Source organism: Felis catus, chromosome X, assembly GCF_018350175.1.
Source record: "Felis catus isolate Fca126 chromosome X, F.catus_Fca126_mat1.0, whole genome shotgun sequence".
Classification (NCBI taxonomy): Eukaryota; Metazoa; Chordata; class Mammalia; order Carnivora; family Felidae; genus Felis; species Felis catus.
This window is the reverse complement of record NC_058386.1, coordinates 59351908-59370797: the sequence shown is the minus strand read 5'-3', so window position 1 is coordinate 59370797 and position 18890 is coordinate 59351908. Positions and strand designations below refer to the sequence as shown.

The 18890-nt window shown below is 37.8% G+C and overlaps 1 protein-coding gene across 6 annotated transcripts in view; it reads left to right on the top strand.

Annotated features, from left to right (window-relative positions):
• Positions 1–18890, top strand: part of PHKA1 (phosphorylase kinase regulatory subunit alpha 1) — a 178136-nt gene that overhangs the window by 10745 nt on the left and 148501 nt on the right. For all 6 annotated transcript variants that reach the window (XM_045050992.1, XM_045050991.1, XM_045050990.1 and 3 more), the window contains exons 4-5: positions 1746–1914; positions 13199–13281. In XM_045050992.1, the coding sequence (XP_044906927.1) occupies positions 1746–1914; positions 13199–13281 (252 nt within the window). The remainder of the gene's footprint in view (positions 1–1745; positions 1915–13198; positions 13282–18890) is intronic.

Sequence of the window (18890 nt, the reverse complement as noted above, 5' to 3'; positions counted from 1 at the left end):
GTTTACAGCTTATGTTTTTTCAGCTTCACCAACAGCGGACACTTAAGTTTAGAAAATTTGTAGAATCAAGGAAGGAACTATCACCCATGATCTCACCACCCAGTTACCACTAGCATGTTTCCTTTCAGTCTTTTTTCACCCCCTCTACAAATGGCTCTTTAATATACTTCATCACTACTGTACATGCAATTCTGGACATTGAGTAAAGAGGACACAGGCTCTAAGCCCTCATTTGAAACGCTTGGGACCAGATAAATTTTAGAATTCAAACTTTTTCAGATTTTTAAGTCCAGTGCATGTGCTATATATTATGTTATGCTCTCAGCAGGGCCAGAATAGCACTGGATTATCAAAAACAGTAATCTCTCTGTAGGGGAGAATGCATTTCCATACTGAGTGGAACAAATTAAAACTACAAATAGCCCCATGTCAATCTGAGTCAGGTTTTGCCACTAAATGAATTTTGGTACAAAATTTAGAGGAAAAACCTTTTGTCAGTGTTGTAGATTTTAGGATTGGAGATAAGTGTCTAGGATTTATATCTCCTTGCATTAATTTGCATTTTCTTGACCTTGAATGAAGTTGAGCATCTTTTCTGGTATAAATTGAAAATTTTCATTTCCTCTTTTAATTACCTGTTAGATCCTTTGCCTATTTTTCTTTTGGGCTGTCTCTTTCTTGACTACTTGAGTTCCTGTATATCATGGATATTAATGTTTTGTCACATATACTGCAAATATTTTTTAGCAGTCTGTGGTTTATCTTTTGCATTTATGATTTTTTTTCATTCGAAAGTATTTTACCAAAAAAAAAAGTATTTTACATTTATCCTAGGAGATCTTTACACACCTTGCACACATTGAATTTAAACTGATTTTCTTGAGTCTAAGATTACATTTTATTAGAAGAAGCAAGCAAACCCAGATTAATAAAGTGACTATCAACAGGCACACAAGTCTAAAGTAGAAATAAAAAGAAATCAATTCCACCCTTCTGAACTTCTTTATTCGTGCTTTCTCTCCTGGGGTCTCATAGTCATCATTTCTCTTTTCCCCTTCTTTGCTACTTTTTTTTGTATTTTAGGTATTTGTATGTTCTACCTTACCAAATAGGTTTAAATTCACTAACTTCATGAACCATATTTAAAAGTATAATAGTTACTGTCATATATCAGATGCCCATATAATCAAATCTAAGTTTCAGGAACTAAGTCTTTCAGTTGTCCCTTACACAGTGTTTCCTTTCTCACTTCTGGTTTCAGCTTTCTTTCATATGTTTTCTCTGTCACTCCATGTATCTCTCTGCCACTCTCTTCATTACTCCTTCAACATATATCCCTTTGTCTGAATTTCCTTCAAAATTCCTACCTCTGTTTTAGGAACTAATGCATCTTTTTATAATTTAATTATCTCTCATTAGGCTGTTTTCACTCAACCACTGGCATCTGAGTTTATGTCTACAATGTGGCAAAACAGCCATCTGAAAAGTAAAAGAGAGGTAATGAGCAGGAAATAGCTGGTTTTAACTGGTATTATTTTATAATTTAATTGCGTAAATTTAAAAAAATGGCAACAGCAGACTTTCCTAGTTATGTCACTGTCAGGAAAAAGAGGTAACAGCATATTTTAAATATTCACAGTTGCCTGAAAACCAAATGCACTGATAAATGTGAGAGTATGACAGCAGTATGGCATATGGGACGACTTTTCTGCATAGCCTTCTTTCACTGTTCTTGTTTTCTTCAGGTGGATAAAGTAGAATCCTTCAAATATAGTCAGAGTACCAGGGATAGCCTCCATGCCAAATACAATACCAAAACCTGTGCCACCGTAGTGGGTGATGACCAGTGGGGACACCTGCAATTGGATGCTACCTCTGTGTACCTGCTCTTCTTAGCACAAATGACTGCCTCAGGTCAGTACCAGGACAGAATTACCGGGAGCCGCTTGAGGTGGAGCACTGGCTCTGGCGCACGTGGCTTCTCCAAAGGTGTTTACCAGAAAACAACATAGCTGTTCACATTGCTCAAAGGTACACAGTGGAAAAATAAAATTTTGCAGATTTTATACAGAGAAACAACTCTTTGAGATCTAGTTAGTATTCTTTTCCATTGAAAAACAATTCTGGGGAATTTTCTTAATTGAGAACCAGGAAATTTGGGGTAGATTTTTATTTTTATCCTCAGATACCGTGAGATGGGAAAAAAGAGCTAGAGTTTATTGCTTTTTCTCATGCTATTCACTGACTAGCCTATAGTTAACATTAAATAAATTGAATCACCTACTTTATACTACTGTGTATGTATATATGATAAACAAGGCATCTATCTAAAGGCATCTAAATTATATTAAGGGAATTAACTTAGGAATCAGAATTCCAGTATTTATTTTTATTATTGAGTAATATACCCTTTTCAGATGGTTTTGTTATTAGCTTTAGATGCTTCACCTGAAAAAGGAAAATGTAAGAACCAACATAATTCCCTTTTATTTCTCCTAACTTGGTGAGGACAATGAATCTGATTATACTCTGTTTGTAAATTAAACAGGACCTTTCCCAGATCTTCCTGAGTAAGTAAATATACTCAGAATACCACATTTTGATATTCCAATTTCTTTATCTTCCTATCTAGGTATAGAACTCCTAAGTACGAAGGGCATTCAGGGTGAGAATTATCCCAGAATATACTTATTCTACTTTTCTTGCATAAATAAATATGTGGTGATGAAGCCTTCCTTTTCCCCCTCTAGAATGCACAGCCCAGAAGCTGAATTACCTTTTATTAGAATTATAACATGGCTACCCACATACTCCCATCTTTTGGAAAGGAGGTTCCTCCCTGAATAAATATACTTTTAGGTATTATTCATTTAAATAGAATGGCAGCTGTAACTTCATTTCTAATAGCCTTTTAATACCAACTCTAGAGTATTTTTCTACAAAGCAAACTGTCTCAATATTTCTTATGGTTTTCTTTTTTTAATATTTTTAATGTTTATTATTTTTGAGAAAGAGAGAGACAAAGAGAAAGCAGGTGAGGGGCAGAGAGAGAGGAAGACACAGAATCAGAAGCAGGCTCCAGGCTCTGAGCTGTCAGCACAAAACCTGACATGGGACTCGAACTCACAAACTGCGAGATCATTACCTGAGCTGAAGTCAGCCACTCAACCTACTGAGCCACCCAGGCGCCCCATTTCTTATGTTTTTCAATTTGAGTCTAGAAAGGAAAGAGAAATATACTAAAGAGGCTTATAAGACATACTCATTTAACAAATATTTGTTAATTTCTGATTTAACATGTGATTTTCAACTCAATAAACTGACTTTGATAGGTGCTTGGAAAAGATGGATATTATTTGATCAGGCCTTTGCAGAACAAACAGGAGTAAGTAGAAATTTACAAGACAGAGAAGGAAAGGGAATAGCATGGCTACAACACAAAAGTTTGAAAGATAGCCGACCACCATGGTAAGACTAGTTATCTTCTATGGTTAGAATGTAAGATAGATCTGGAAAATTGCCAAAAGATGAGGTTAGAAAGTTGGAGCTAGCTGTTTAAGGGCGTGTGTACCATGCCAAGTAGTTGGGAGTTTAGTCTATAGTCATTACAGAACCACTCAAGGTAAATAATCAAGAAAGTTTCAGATGATTCACTCCAGTAGCAGAAGGATAGATTGAATGGGGGAGAAAATTAAGATGGACGACTAGTTAGGAGGTTAGTGAAGTACTTGAGGCAAGAAGTGATGCAGAATATATGCAAGGCAATAGCCTTGAGGGTGAAAAGTATAGATGTGAGAGATAATCAATAGATAACGTATGAAAGCTCTTCATGGAAAATTTCTACCTTTCATGAAAGCAATTCTCTGCACATTTTTGAGTATATGAAAATCTCCACCTTGGTTAAAAGAGAGGCTTAGGCAGAAGCCGACACCTTTCTCCCCAGCAAAATAACTGTAAACTGTGAAAATAAATTTGAAAAAAAAGCCCAATCATTTATCACTGGAAATTGTCCTAAGGGCATACAGCAAAGTGGAGAAACATTTATTCAAGGAAATCTAAATCTTGGTAAGAGCAGTGAGACTGTGGCATTTAGACCACAACCTACTCCCTCCCTCGCCCCGAGCTTACCATGACAGAAACACTATTCAGCTTGGATGTGGCCAAGAATATAAGCCTTCCTCTTCCCCTAGCTCCCAGTTTAAGGCGATATCTCCCCAAGAGAGGTTGCCAGCATTTCTCATCCTCCTCACCTCTGTGTTACAGAAGTTCTGGTCTACCCAAGAATAACTAAGAGGTCTGAAACTCTGTTCCTATTCCAGTCCCACTTATGGAGCGAAAACTTAAACCCAGGCAGAGCAGTCCAAGAATAATAGGCCTGGCCCACCTTGCTAGTAGCATGGAGGCAAAGGCAGGCCACAAGGACAGAAACCTCCGTAGTCCTTCCCAAGAAAACTGACTTTATTTGGAACTGACTGTGGGAAAGTTCAAGTCTAATGGCACACTCAAAAACAGTGGAGATTTTTGTTCTAAGAAATAAAGAGGATGCTGATAGCTCAATAAGACCAACAAACTAGCCTATAGACTAGAAGTTTTAGCAGAGAACCAGAGAGAAACAGCTGGAAAGAGTTATCCTAGGGTTAAAACAAATGTCAAAGGCTGGCCTCAAAATCATGAAATGGGGCTTGAATATAATTGGCTGAAACTGTGAAGCAATTTATACCTCAAGGAATTATACGGTATAATAGAGCAGTTGGTGGAGGTTAACAGCTGGGTATGGAACCAACAGAGGCAGACACTTAATAGATCACAGAAGGCTAAAACAAAAACTGTGGTCTTCCTCAGATGACAATGTGTATGCCCTAGGCTACATCCTCTGAGGAACAGCATCAGAGGCTGCATCTTGTGGGAAATATAGATTTCATTAACATTGTCCAGCCAAGTTACTAAACAAATAAAAAGGAAACATAAAGAAGCCCCATGCAAGAGGGCATCAATTAATCTATAGAGTTTCTATAACACGTTATCTACAATATCCAGTTTTCCACAAAAAAATTATGACATATGGAAAGAAACAGGAAAGCCTAGTCAACACAGGAAAGAAAAGGTAACAGAAACTGCCTTTGAGAGGAAGCATATGCTGAATTTAGTAGACAAAGACTTCAAAGCAGTTACTATAAAAATGTCAAAAAATCTAAAGGACACCAGGCTTAAAGAGGTAAAGAAAAATATGAAAGTATTTCAACAAATAGAGAATATCAATATGGAGATAAAAATGAACCAAATGGAAATTTTAGAGTTGAAAAGTATAGTAACTTAAATGAAAATTTCACTTGAGAGGCTCAACATATTTGAGCTGGCAAGAGAAAGAATCACCATACTTGAAGATAGATTAACAGAGATTATGCAATCTGAAGAATAGAAGAAGTAATAAAGAAAATGAATAGTACCCAAGAGCAATGTAGGACATAATTTAGAACACCAACTCGTGTAATGAGTATATTAGAAGGAGAGTAAGGGACAGAAAATATATTCAAAGACATAAAATAATGGCTGACTACATCGCAAATTCAATGAAAAACATTGATATGTATACATCAAAGAAGCTCAATGATAGGATAAACAGAAATCCACACCAAGAAACATCATAGTAAAAATTTTAAAACACCAAATTTTTAACAGAACATCTTGAGAGCAATCTGAGAAAAATGACTTGTCATATACAAAGGAACCCAAATAAGGTTATGAGCTGACTTTTCTTCAGTAAAAAAAAAAAAAAAAAAAAAAAAAAAAAAAAAATGGAGGCCCGGAGGAAGTGGAATGATGTAATCAAAGGACTGACTGTCAACCAACAACACTATATCCAGCAAAACTATCTTTCAGAAATGAAGTTAAATAAAGATATTCTTGGATAAACAAAAACTGAGATTTTGTTGCTGGTAGACCTACCTTACAAGAAATACAAAAAGGAGTTTTTCATGTTGGAATCAGGTGACCCCAGACAGTAATTGGAATCCACACAAAAAACCAAACCAGTTGTGAAAGACAAATACCATATAATTTCACTCATGTGGAACTTAAGAAACAATTTAATGAGGAAACAAGAGACAAAAAAAGCAGACTTTCTTTAAAAAGATTTTTTAAATTTTCTTTAAAAATTTTATTTTATTTTATTTATTAGAGAAAGAGAGGGAAGAGCAGAGAGGAGAGAGAGAATTTCAAGCAGGCTCTATACTGTCAGTGTAGAGCCCAATGTGGGGCATAATCTAATGAACCATGAGATCATGACCTGAACCAAACTCAAGAGTCAAACATTGAACCAACTGAGTCACCCAAGCACCCCTAAACTGACTCTTAAATACAGAGAACAAACTGGTGGTTTCCAGAGTGGAGGTTGGTTGTGTGTATGGTGGCGGGGGTGGGGGGGCAGGATGAATGAACTAGGTAAAGGGGATTAAGAGTACACTTGGAGCACCTCGCTGGCTCAGTAAGTACAGCATGTGACTCTTAATGTCAGGGTCATGAGTTGAAGCCCCATGTTGGGACTAGAACTTACTTAAAAAAAATAAGTACAAAATCAGGGGCACCTGGGTGGGTCAGTTGGTTGAGCGTCTACCTCTTGATCTTAGCTCAGGTCTTAATCTCAGGATCATGAGTTAAAGCTCTGCATTGGGCTCTGTGCTGGGCATGCAGCCTACTAAATTCATACATACATACATACATAACTTGATGAGCACTGAGAAATGTATAGGCTTGTTGAATCATGATATTGTATACCTGAAACTAATATAATACTGTATGTTAATATACTTGAATTTTTTCATGGAAAAAATAAAAATAAATTGAGAAAAACCAACCACTGGTAAAATAATTATAAAATACAATAAAATTACATGTTTCTTCTTTCTTAAATGATCTAAAAATCAATTGCATAAAACACTATAATTGTATTGTTGAGCCAATAGCATATAAAAGTGTAGTATATTTGATAATAACAGATTAAGGAGGTGGGTGGGAGCAAAGCAATATTAAGGAAATAATACCAAATGGTAACTCAAATCCACAGGAACAAATGAAGACCACCAGAAATAGTAAATTACAAGATTAATATTACAAAATATAAATATATAATTTCCTCTCAGTTTCCTTAAAAGATATATAATTATACGGAGAGAGTAAAGAAAATGGGAGCTGAGTAGGAGGAAACTAGGCTTGTCTTTTCCCACAAACACAACTAGATAACTATCATATCATTCTAAATAGCCCAAAAATCGACCTGAAGACTGACAGAAAAAAAAATCTACAACTAAAGGGAAGGAAGAAGCCACATTGAAGAAGGTAGGAAGTACAGAGACGTACTTTAGGGGAAAAATGTATCATGGGTACTGTGGAGGGGAAAGACCTGTGGTGCAGAGAAAGGAGAGAGAGAGAGAGAGAGAGAGAGAGAGAGAGAGAGAGAAGGGCAGATGAGAATGCACAAGGAGAACATTTCCCCAAAACCATCGGCTGGAAAAATAAGAAAGGCTGAATTTCCTGAGTTCTTGCAACCAGCGGGGCTTAAGGACTGGAGTTTTAAAGATCAGTGGGTTTGGCTGGGATGGAACCCTGAGGGTGCTGCCCTACTCCTGGAGAGAGGCAGGAAAACAACAGGTGGGGGGAGGGCAGGTGGTGTAGAAACAGTGATCTAAGGGGCACTTGGGGCACTTATTATTAAGGTGGCAACATTCCCCAAATTGATCTATAGATTGAACATAATTCCTACCAAAAATCCCACTGTCTTTGCAGAAATTGACAAGCTTATCTTACAATGCATATGGAAATTCAAGGGACCCAGAATGGCCAAAACCATTTTGAGAAAGAAGAACAAAGTTGGAGGTTTTGCACTTTCTAATTTCAAAACTTACTACAAAGCTCCAGTAATCAAAACTGTGTGGTACTGGCTTAAGGATAGATCTCTAGGGTAACAAAATACAATTGAGTCCAAAATATACCATCATATTATGGTCAGGTGATTTTTGACAAAGGTACCAAGATAATTCAATGGGTAAAGAATGGTCTTCCCAACAAATAGTGCTGGGAAAACTAGATATCCAGATGCAAAAGAATGAAATTAGATAAAACTTAACTCAAAATGAATCATAGACCTAACTGTAAGAGTGAAAACTATAAAACACTATTAGTCTGCTAGGGCTGCTATAGCAGAATGTCACAGAATAGTTGACTTAAGCAACAAATTTATTTTCTCACAGTTCTGGATGCTAGAAGCACAAAATCAGGGTGTCAGCAGGGCAGTGAACACTCTCTTGGCTTGAATGCAGCCACCTTCTCTGCTCTTTCTTCACATGACCTTTTCTCTGTGTGTGTGCACTCCTGATGTCTCTTATAAGGACGCCAGTCCCCATTCTGTTAGGACCCCACCCTGTGACCTCATTTAAACCTAATTGTTTCCTTAAAAGCCTTAACCCCAAAAACAGTCACATTGGGGTTTAGGGCTTCAACATAGGAGTTTCAGGGTGACAAAACTGGGTTCATAACAAGCACTTAAGGAAAGTATGGGAGTAAGTCTTCCTGATCTTGGATTAGACAAAGCCCTCTTAGATGTGACACCAAAAGCATAAGCAACTAAAGAAAACATAAATTGGAAGTTATCAAATTAGTAACATTTGTGCTTCAAAGGATCTCTTCAAGAAAGTGAAAAAACAACCCATGGGACACCTGGGTGGCTCAGTTGGTTAAGCATCCCACTTCAGCTCAGGTCAAGATCTCACAGTCTGTGAGTTCAAGCCCCATGTCGGGCTCTGTACTGACAGCTCAGAGCTTGGAGCCTGTTTTGGATTCTGTGTCTCCCTCTCTCTTTGCCCCTCCCCCGTTCATGCTCTGTCTCTCTTGCTCTCAAAAATAAATAAAACAAAAAATTTAAAACCACAATATGATAGAGAATATTTACAAATCACATATCTGATAAGGGACTTGTATTATATATAAAGAAATCTACAACTCAGTAATAAAAAGATAACCTAATTTAAACTAGGCAAAAAATATGAATCGACATTACTCCAAAGAAAATATTTAAATGGCTAATAAGTACACAAAACAATGCTGAACATTATTCCTAGGCACTTGCAGATCCAAGTAATGAGATAGCATGTCACACCCACTATGATGGCTATAATCAAAAGTACAGAAAATAACAAGTGTTCCTGAGGAACTAGAGAAATTGGAACCCTCATACATTGTCAGTGGGAATGTAAAATGATGCAGCCACTTTGGAAAACAGTCTGACAGTTCTCAAAAGTTAAGCAGAATTACCATATGATCTAGCAATTTCACTCCTAGGTGTATGCCCAAAAGAAATGAAGACATGTGGGGCGCCTGGGTGGCTCAGTCAGTTAAGCGTCCAACTTCAGCTCAGGTCAGGATCTCATGGTTTGTGGGTTCGAGCCCCGTGTTGGGCTTTGTGCTGACAACTCGAAGCCTCAAGCCTGCTTCGGATTCTGTGTCTCCCTCTCCCTGTTCCTCCCCTGCTCCCTCTCTCTCTCTCAAATAAACATTTAAAAACATTTTTTTTAAAAACTGGAAACAACCTAAATGTCCATCAACTGATAATTGGGTAAATGTGATACATCCACAGAATGGAATATTGTTTTAGCAACAAAAAGAAAGGAAACAGTGATACATGTTACAATACAGATGAACGTTGAAAACATTCTGCTAAGTGAAAGAACTCAGACATGAAAGGCCACATATTGTATGATTGCATGCATATGAACATTGGGTAAGGCAGTTCTGTGGAGACATAAAGTAGATTAGCAATTGCTTAGGTGGAGGTAGAGGGGGAACAAGTCTTGAAATGCGGAATGACTCTAATGGGTATAGGGTTTCTTTTGGGGGTGATGAAATATTCCAAAATTGATTGTGGCCACCGTTGCAGAACACTGCATACCCTAAAAACCATTGAATTATATACTTGAAATGGGTGAATTGCATGGTATGTGAATTATATCTCAATAACATTTTTAAAAATGAGGGAGAGAGGCTTATCGTTAAGTAAGTGCAAGTCAATCTAAGTGGAGTAGACCACTAAGGTGGCCTCATTTACGGAGCCCTGCATGTTTTAGTGGGTTTTTAATGTTTGTTTATTTTTGAAAGAGCACAAGTGGGAGAGTGGCAGAGAGAGAGAGGGAGAGGGAGAGACAGAATCTGAAGCAGGCTCTAGGGTCTGAGCCATCTGCACAGAGCCTGATGTGGGGCCCGAACCCACGACCAGTGAGATCATGACCTGAGTTGAAGTTGGACGCTTAATCGATTGAGCTACCCAGACTCCCCTTTAGTGTGTTCCATTTATTTTTTTATAAGTGTGTTTGCTAATTACATGTTGATTTTTGATCATGTAGCTATTTTCGCTGAAATGTTTCTATCAGTGACATTTTATATATTTATTTGTTTATTTAGTTTTAAATGTTTATTATTTATTTTTGAGAAAGAGACAGAGTGTGAATGGGGGAAGGGCAGAGAGAGAAGGAGACACAGAATCCAAAGCAGGCTCCAGGCTCTGAGCTGTCAGTGCAGAACCCTACGCAGTGAGATCATGACCTGAGCAGAAGTCAGATGCTTAACCAACTGAGCCACCCAGGTGCCCCCTCTTTAGTGTGTTTTAAATAGCACTGCCGTCTTTGGCCTTACCCAACCATACCTCATTTCATCTCTGTGTACCCTCTCCTCTGTTCTGCAAGCAATGTTTTGGCTCCACAGAGGGGACAGGATGCAGAGGTCCTGAAATGTATGGTCTTGCCTCAAAAGACAGGTCCCTCTCCTGTGGTTAACAGGATTGTTTAAGATCATTCAATAAATAATTATTGAATTATTATCTACTGTTAAATATTATTTAATACCATGCACAATACTATGTGAGACATTTTAAGGACTATAAATATAAATAAGAAATGGCTCCTTCCTTCAAATTTAGGTACAGATTTATTTATAGTGCAAAGTAAAAAATTCATAAGCGCAAGGAAAATAAAATTCTTTGAAACATAGAAGAGAGGAATCAATGGCAGCATCACAGAGGAGATAAAACTTGAGCTGGGCCTTCAAGACTCAGAACAGTTCAGATTTCAGGATGTGGAGAAGGCCATTTAAACAATATCATGAGCAAAGGGACAGGTGATAGAAATGGGGCAGTTCTATCAAATAGTTATTTGTTAGCTGTGTCACCAGTCTGAGAAATAGACAAAACCAGTTTCACACCCTCTACTTTCTCCCAATCTCTGTGCAAGCACTCTGGCACACATAGGAGACAAGATAAGGCTGTGAAGCTGATGTCCAATATTACTATCTCTTTTTTTTTCCTTTCTACCCAAGAGGTTGAAGTCATTGCTGCTACAAGAAAGACCTGGCTGCCGCTGCTGCCCAGTGCTGTGGTTGCTAGTTTTGACAGAGCCATGCATCAGGAAGAGTTTGCAGTCTGAGGATATGAATTATATAGTCCTTTTGGGTTCGGAAGCTACAGAGTTCTCATTTGAAACATCTGTCCATAGAGCAAACATTTAAATGCGAAAAATGAAATTGTAGAAGTACCAGAAACATACTTTGAATATGTATCAAAAAGGATGGATTGATGGATGGATACATATATGATAGAAAAGTACAGTAAAATGTTAATGCATGAATCCAGATGATGTGCATATAGATGTCCACTGTAAAATTCTATCCTTTTTTCTGTTTGTTTGAAACTGTTCATAATACAATATTGGGAAAAATAATATGCATAAATCTGTGACTTAGCAATCCTTCCAAGAATTTACCTTAGGAAAGAAAAGAATTTACCTTGACATACTGGTGCATGTGCACAACCTGGTACATGTGACATACTGGTACATGTATATACATACATACATACACACACACACATATATTCATTATAGCATTGATTATAGTGATGAAGGATTAGGTGCAACCTAAATGTTTTCAGTAGGGAACTGGTTATATGAATAGCCATTTAGTGGAATGCTGCATAACCATTAAAAAATAACTCAGATATACTTAAAATTATTTCCAACATATATGTGAAAAAAGCAAGGTACATTATAGCATACTACTCTTTGATAATTTTTATATATGTATAACATTTCTCTGAAAGTCTACAGAGGAAACTGCTAAGACTAGTTTCTTCCAGAGAGGAGATTTGGCAGGGTGGGAGTGATGTGATTCTGGGTAGGAGAAAGACTTTTGCTGTATGCCTATTGGTATTTCTTTATGGGGGTTGGGGGAGCAGGAGAGGGGAAAGGAATTAGTTTTTCAAGAAAAACGGATCATACTGTATATATCAAGAAGCAGCATAGCATCTTCGTTAGGAACTCAGACTGTGAAGCTGATAGTTGGGTCCTGGCCCCACTATTTATTAGTTAAATCATCTGAGGCAGGGGTGCCTGGGTGGCTCAGTCAGGTGTCTGACTTTGGCTCAGGTCATGATCTTGCAGTTCATGAGTTTGAGCCCTGTGTCAGGTTCTGTGCTGACAGCTCAGAGCCTGGAACCTGCTTCAGATTCTGTGTCTCCCTCTCTCTCTGCTCCTCCCCCATTCATGCTATGTCTCTCTCTGTCTCTCATAAATAAATAAAAGTTAAAAAAATTTAAAAATGGTCTGAGGAAAATAGTTAATCTCTCTAAGCCTCATGGAGAAAATTGAGGTACCCACCTCTTAGGGTTGATGTGAAAATTAAAAGGATAATTCATGCAAAACACTGCAATTTGTTAGCTATAACTATCTTTGTATTGTTTACACTTAGAATAATCATTTTGTACTCTATAGTTTTAAGGTTTCCTTGAAATCATAATCTTTGTCTGCTTCTTGCTTAGTATTTAGACTCCCTCTAACTCTTTTTGAAATATTTTTTTTCCTGATACCTTAAAGCATATTATAAATTAATTACCTATAGAATTAGGAATCTGAGACTTTATATCCAAACCTACAAATAACAGTTCAAATTCTTCCATGTTATAATACGCTGATATCTCACTTAGTCAAAGACTAGCCTATGTCTGATTTGTGGTGTTGTTTTTATGGTTTAGGAATTAAAGTGCCTCACTGTTCCAAAAGCAGGAATAAGATTACTTGAGAGTAATGGGATCAGTCAGTTACTGTGGCAGCCTATAAGCCTATAGTGATAATTAACCAGCTCTATATCCTTTCTTTTTCCTCAGGACTTCATATTATCCACAGCCTAGATGAAGTCAATTTCATACAGAACCTTGTATTTTACATTGAAGCTGCATATAAAACTGCTGTAAGTACTCATTTTAGAATTAATTTTAAACATACGTTTTTGTTTAATTTTTTTATTAAATTTATTTGTTTTTGGAGAGAGAGCACACATGCAGGCGAGGGGCAGAGAGAGAGGAAGAGAGAGAGGATCCTAAGCAGGCTCCAAGCTGTCAGCGCAGAGCCCGATACCAGGCTCGAACTCACAAACCATGAGATCATGACCTAAGCCAAAACCAAGAGTTGATGCTTAGCCAACTGAGCCACCCAGCCACCCCTAAACATATGATGTTTTTAAAATACTAGATAACCCATTCTTTCTCTTAATGTTGCACCTCATAGTGAACCAATCTGTAAGGCTTCCAGCAGAAATTGCCTTCAGCTTTTTCTTTACTAAGCTCTGTTGTCCTCTGTTTGCCTCCTTTCCAAGGGAGTTACAGAAGCAAGAGGACCAAGATACTATGCATCCGTTCCTTTCAATAATCCATATCCTTTCTGTAATATCTCACATTATATATTTGGGGACCTGGGACTAAATTGTAGTCTTATTTTAATGATCTGTAGTCTAAAAACCAGAAGCAAGATGGCTAGCGAATATAATGGGTCAGTTAGCTACTTAGAAATAAAATTTGGTCATATGTTTAATATTATCTGTAGACATTGCTTCTGTGTTTACTATACAAAAAATAGTTCCTTTTTCTTATGACTACCATGAGAGATAAGTTTATATGAAATCATGACATATTTAACATCTCCTCTCTCAGGGATCACTGTTCTTCACTGCATAATGTTCATTGTATTGAAAATGGCTGTCATAAGTAGTCCAGGTATTTTAGTCATCTAAAATGTTTAATTTGTTTAGTTGGTTTTTAGCTGTTTTAGGTGGGAGGGTAAATCTGTGAACTGTAACTCCATATTTGCCAGAAAGAGAAGTTTAACATAGACATATTTGATGCAAGTGGACATTATTTGTTGACTGATTCCTTTGCCTTCTGATACCATAGGTGTGCTATGGTCCAGGGTAAAAGTTAAGGTTGTCGGGCCTCTCAATTGCAGCCATGGGGTACAGCACAATTAATGATATGTGTGCCTTCTCATACTCTAATCTTTGCTGCACAAATTAGGGTAGAGCGGGGTTTCTGGACAGGTGAGGCTAGCCATGGGATAAATATGGCTCACCTATGGAAGCTTCACTTTAACTCAGAGATTTGATATAAAAATCATTTAAGGTAAATATAGAAACAAGTATAGGTGTGTGTGTGTGTGCACATGCATGGTTACACATGAGTATTTCCAAGTTCTATTCAATGAGAGGGCCTAGAAGCAGTGGCACCACAGTGAAAATGAGCACCAGTGCCTTCTGTATTCTAACTGCTCATTCTGTAATAAAGCAAAGCAAGACTCCTTATAGAAGCAGTTGATTCCAGGCTGGGGTGAGGAAAACACAGGATGAAACTGCAGTATCTTATAGTGACAGAAAGTGAGGAAGTGTTCAAAAAGAACAGGACATGTCAAAAGGGCACAGGCGCCAACCCAGAAGAATTCCCAATGGGTAAAGCTGGAACAATTTGAACAACAAAACAAACAATGATAATATTTTATTATAACCCAGAGAATAACCTAAATATTTATAAATTCATACTAATATAAATAAATGAGGGAGAAAGGACAGCTCTTCCTTAGAGAAGAATTGCAATTAATGACTGCAGAGGTAATAAAAGAACTAAGATACCACCATTGAAATACCACTGTAATAATTGTTGCAGGCAAGTTTCACCAATGGATGCTAAATTAGCGGGTAGACATTTGAGAAGAAACAGGATATTTGCACAGTTGTAAAGTATCTTTCTCAAGATATTTATTAATCACAAGGGAGAGAATAGTAACACCAGCATGGAGAAACCCTGCAGACACCACCTTAAACATGTGATGAAGGTAAACATGACCACAATAAGCCATAGCAACATCGTATACTCCTTGATGTGATGCAGTGAGAAGAACACAGCATAACATCTGTAGTATTCCTGACAAAAATGCATAGTCTTTTTTTTTCTCAATATATGAAATTTATTGTCAAATTGGTTTCCATACAACACCCAGTGCTCACCCCAAAAGGTGCCCTCCTCAATACCCATCACCCACCCTTCCCTCCCTCCCACCCCCCATCAACCCTCAGTTTGCTCTCAGTTTTTAAGAGTCTCTTATGCTTTGGCTCTCTCCCACTCTAACCTCTTTTTTTTTTCCTTCCCCTCCCCCATGGGTTCCTGTTAAGTTTCTCAGGATCCACATAAGAGTGAAAACATATGGTATCTGTCTTTCTCTGTATGGCTTATTTCACTTAGCATAACACTCTCCAGTTCCATGCACGTTGCTACAAAAGGCCATATTTCATTTTTTCTCATTGCCACGTAGTATTCCATTGTGTATATAAACCACAATTTCTTTATCCATTCAGCAGTGGATGGACATTTAGGCTCTTTCCATAATTTGGCTATTGTTGAGAGTGCTGCTATAAACATTGGGGTACAGGTGCCCCTATGCATCAGTACTCCTGTATCCCTTGGGTAAATTCCTAGCAGTGCTACTGCTGAGTCATAGGGTAGGTCTATTTTTAACTTTTTGAGGAACCTCCACACTGTTTTCCAGAGTGGCTGCACCAGTTTGCATTCCCACCAACAGTGCAAGAGGGTTCCCGTTTCTCCGCATCCTCTCCAGCATCTATAGTCTCCTGATTTGTTCATTTTGGCCACTCTGACTGGCGTGAGGTGATATCTGAGTGTGGTTTTGATTTGTATTTCCCTGATGAGGAGCGACGTTGAGCATCTTTTCATGTGCCTGTTAGCCATCCGGATGTCCTCTTTAGAGAAGTGTCTATTCATGTTTTCTGCCCATTTCTTCACTGGGTTATTTGTTTTTCAGGTGTGGAGTTTGGTGGGTGAGCTCTTTATAGATTTTGGATACTAGCCCTTTGTCCGATATGTCATTTGCGAATATCTTTTCCCATTCCGTTGGTTGCCTTTTAGTTTTGTTGGTTGTTTCCTTTGCTGTGCAGAAGCTTTTTATCTTCATAAGGTCCCAGTAATTCATTTTTGCTTTTAACTCCCTTGCCTTTGGGGATGTGTCGAGTAAGAGATTGCTACGGCTGAGGTCAGAGAGGTCTTTTCCTGCTTTCTCCTCTAGTGTTTTGATGGTTTCCTGTCTCACATTTAGGTCCTTTATCCATTTTGAGTTTATTTTTGTGAATGGTGTGAGAAAGTGGTCTAGCTTCAACCTTCTGCATGTTGCTGCCCAGTTCTCCCAGCATCATTTGTTAAAGAGACTGTCTTTTTTCCATTGGATGTTCTTTCCTGCTTTTTCAAAGATTACTTGGCCATGCATTTGTGGGTCTAGTTCTGGGGTTTCTATTCTATTCCATTGGTCTATGTGTCTGTTTTTGTGCCAATACCATGCTGTCTTGATGATTACAGCTTTGTAGTAGAAACTAAAGTCTGGGATTGTGATGCCTCCTGCTTTGGTCTTCTTCTTCAAAATTACTTTGGCCATTCGGGGCCTTTTGTGGTTCCGTATGAATTTTAGGATTGCTTGTTCTAGTTTCGAGAGGAATGCTGTTGCAATTTTGATTGGGATTGCATTGAATGTGTAGATAGCTTTGGGTAGTATTAACATTTTGACAATATTTATTCTCCCAATCCATGAGCACGGAATGTCTTTCCATTTCTTTATATCTTCTTCAATTACCTTCATAAGCTTTCTATAGTTTTCAGCATACATATCCTTTACATCTTTGGTTAGATTTATTCCTAGGTATTTTATGCTTCTTGGTGCAATTGCGAATGGGATCAGTTTCTTTATTTGTCTTTCTGTTGCTTCATTGTTAGTGTATAAGAATGCAACTGATTTCTGTACATTGATTTTGTATCCTGCAACTTTGCTGAATTCCTGTATCAGTTCTAGCAGATTTTTGGTGGAGTCTATCGGATTTTCCATGTATAGTGTCATGTCATCTGCAAAAAGTGAAAGCTTGACTTCATCTTTGCCAATTTTGATGCCTTTGATTTCCTTTTGTTGTCTGATTGCTGATGCTAGAACTTCTAGCACTATGTTAAACAACAGTGGTGAGAGTGGGCATACCTGTTGTGTTCCTGATATCAGGGAGAAAGTTCTCAGTTTTTCCCCATTGAGGATGATGTTAGCTGTGGGCTTTTCATAAATGGCTTTGATGAAGTTTAAGTATGTTCCTTCTATCCCGACTTTCTCAAGGGTTTTTATTAAGAAAGGGTGCTGAATTTTGTCAAAGGCCTTTTCTGCATCGATTGACAGGATCATATGGTTCTTATCTTTTCTTTTATTAATGTGACGTATCATGTTGATTGATTTGCGAATGTTGAAGCAGCCCCGCATCCCAGGAATGAATCCCACTTGATCATGGTGAATAATTCTTTTTATATGCTGTTGAATTCGATTTGCTAGTATCTTATTGAGAATTTTTGCATCCATATTCATCAGGGATATTGAATTCGATTTGCTAGTATCTTATTGAGAATTTTTGCATCCATATTCATCAGGGATATTGGCCTGTAGTTCTCTTTTTTTACTGGGTCTCTGTCTGGTTTAGGAATCAAAGGAATACTGCCTTCATAGAATGAGTTTGGAAGTTTCCTTCCCTTTCTATTTCTTGGAATAGCTTGAGAAGGATAGGTGTTATCTCTGATTTAAACGTCTGGTAGAACTCCCCTGGGAAGCCGTCTGGTCCTGGACTCTTATTTGTTGGGAGATTTTTGATAATCGATTCAATTTCTTCGCTGGTTATGGGTCTGTTCAAGCTTTCTATTTCCTCCTGATTGAGTTTCGGAAGAGTGTGGGTGTTTAGGTATTTGTCCAGTTCTTCCAGGTTGTCCAATTTGTTGGCATATAATTTTTCATAGTATTCCCTGATAATTGTTTGTATCCCTGAGGGATTGGTTGTAATCATTCCATTTTCATTCATGACTTCATCTATTTGGGTCATCTCCCTTTTCTTTTTGAGAAGCCTGGCTAGAGGTTTATCAATTTTGTTTATTTTTCCAAAAACCAATTCTTGGTTTCATTGATCTGCTCTACAGTTTTTTTAGATTCTATATTGTTTATCTGCTCTGATTTTATTATTTCTCTTCTTCTGCTGGGTTTAGGCTGCCTTTGCTGTTCTGCTTCTATTTCCTTTAGGTGTGCTGTTCGATTTTGTATTTGGGATTTTTCTTGTTTCTTGAGATAGGCCTGGATTGCAATGTATTTTCCTCTCAGGACTGCCTTCGCTGCGTCCCAAAGCATTTGGATTGTTGTATTTTCATTTTCGTTTCTTTCCATATATTTTTTAATTTCTTCTCTAATTGCCTGGTTGACCCACTCATTCTTTAGTAGGGTGTTCTTTAACCTCCAAGCTTTTGGAGGTTTTCCAGACTTTTTCCTGTGGTTGATTTCAAGCTTCATAGCATTGTGGTCTGTAAGTATGCATGGTATAATTTCAGTTCTTGTATACTTGTGAAGGGCTGTTTTGTGACCGAGGATGTGATCTATCTTGGAGAATGTTCCATGTGCACTCGAGGAGAAAGTATATTCTGTTGCTTTGGGATGCAGAGTTCTAAATAGATCTGTCAA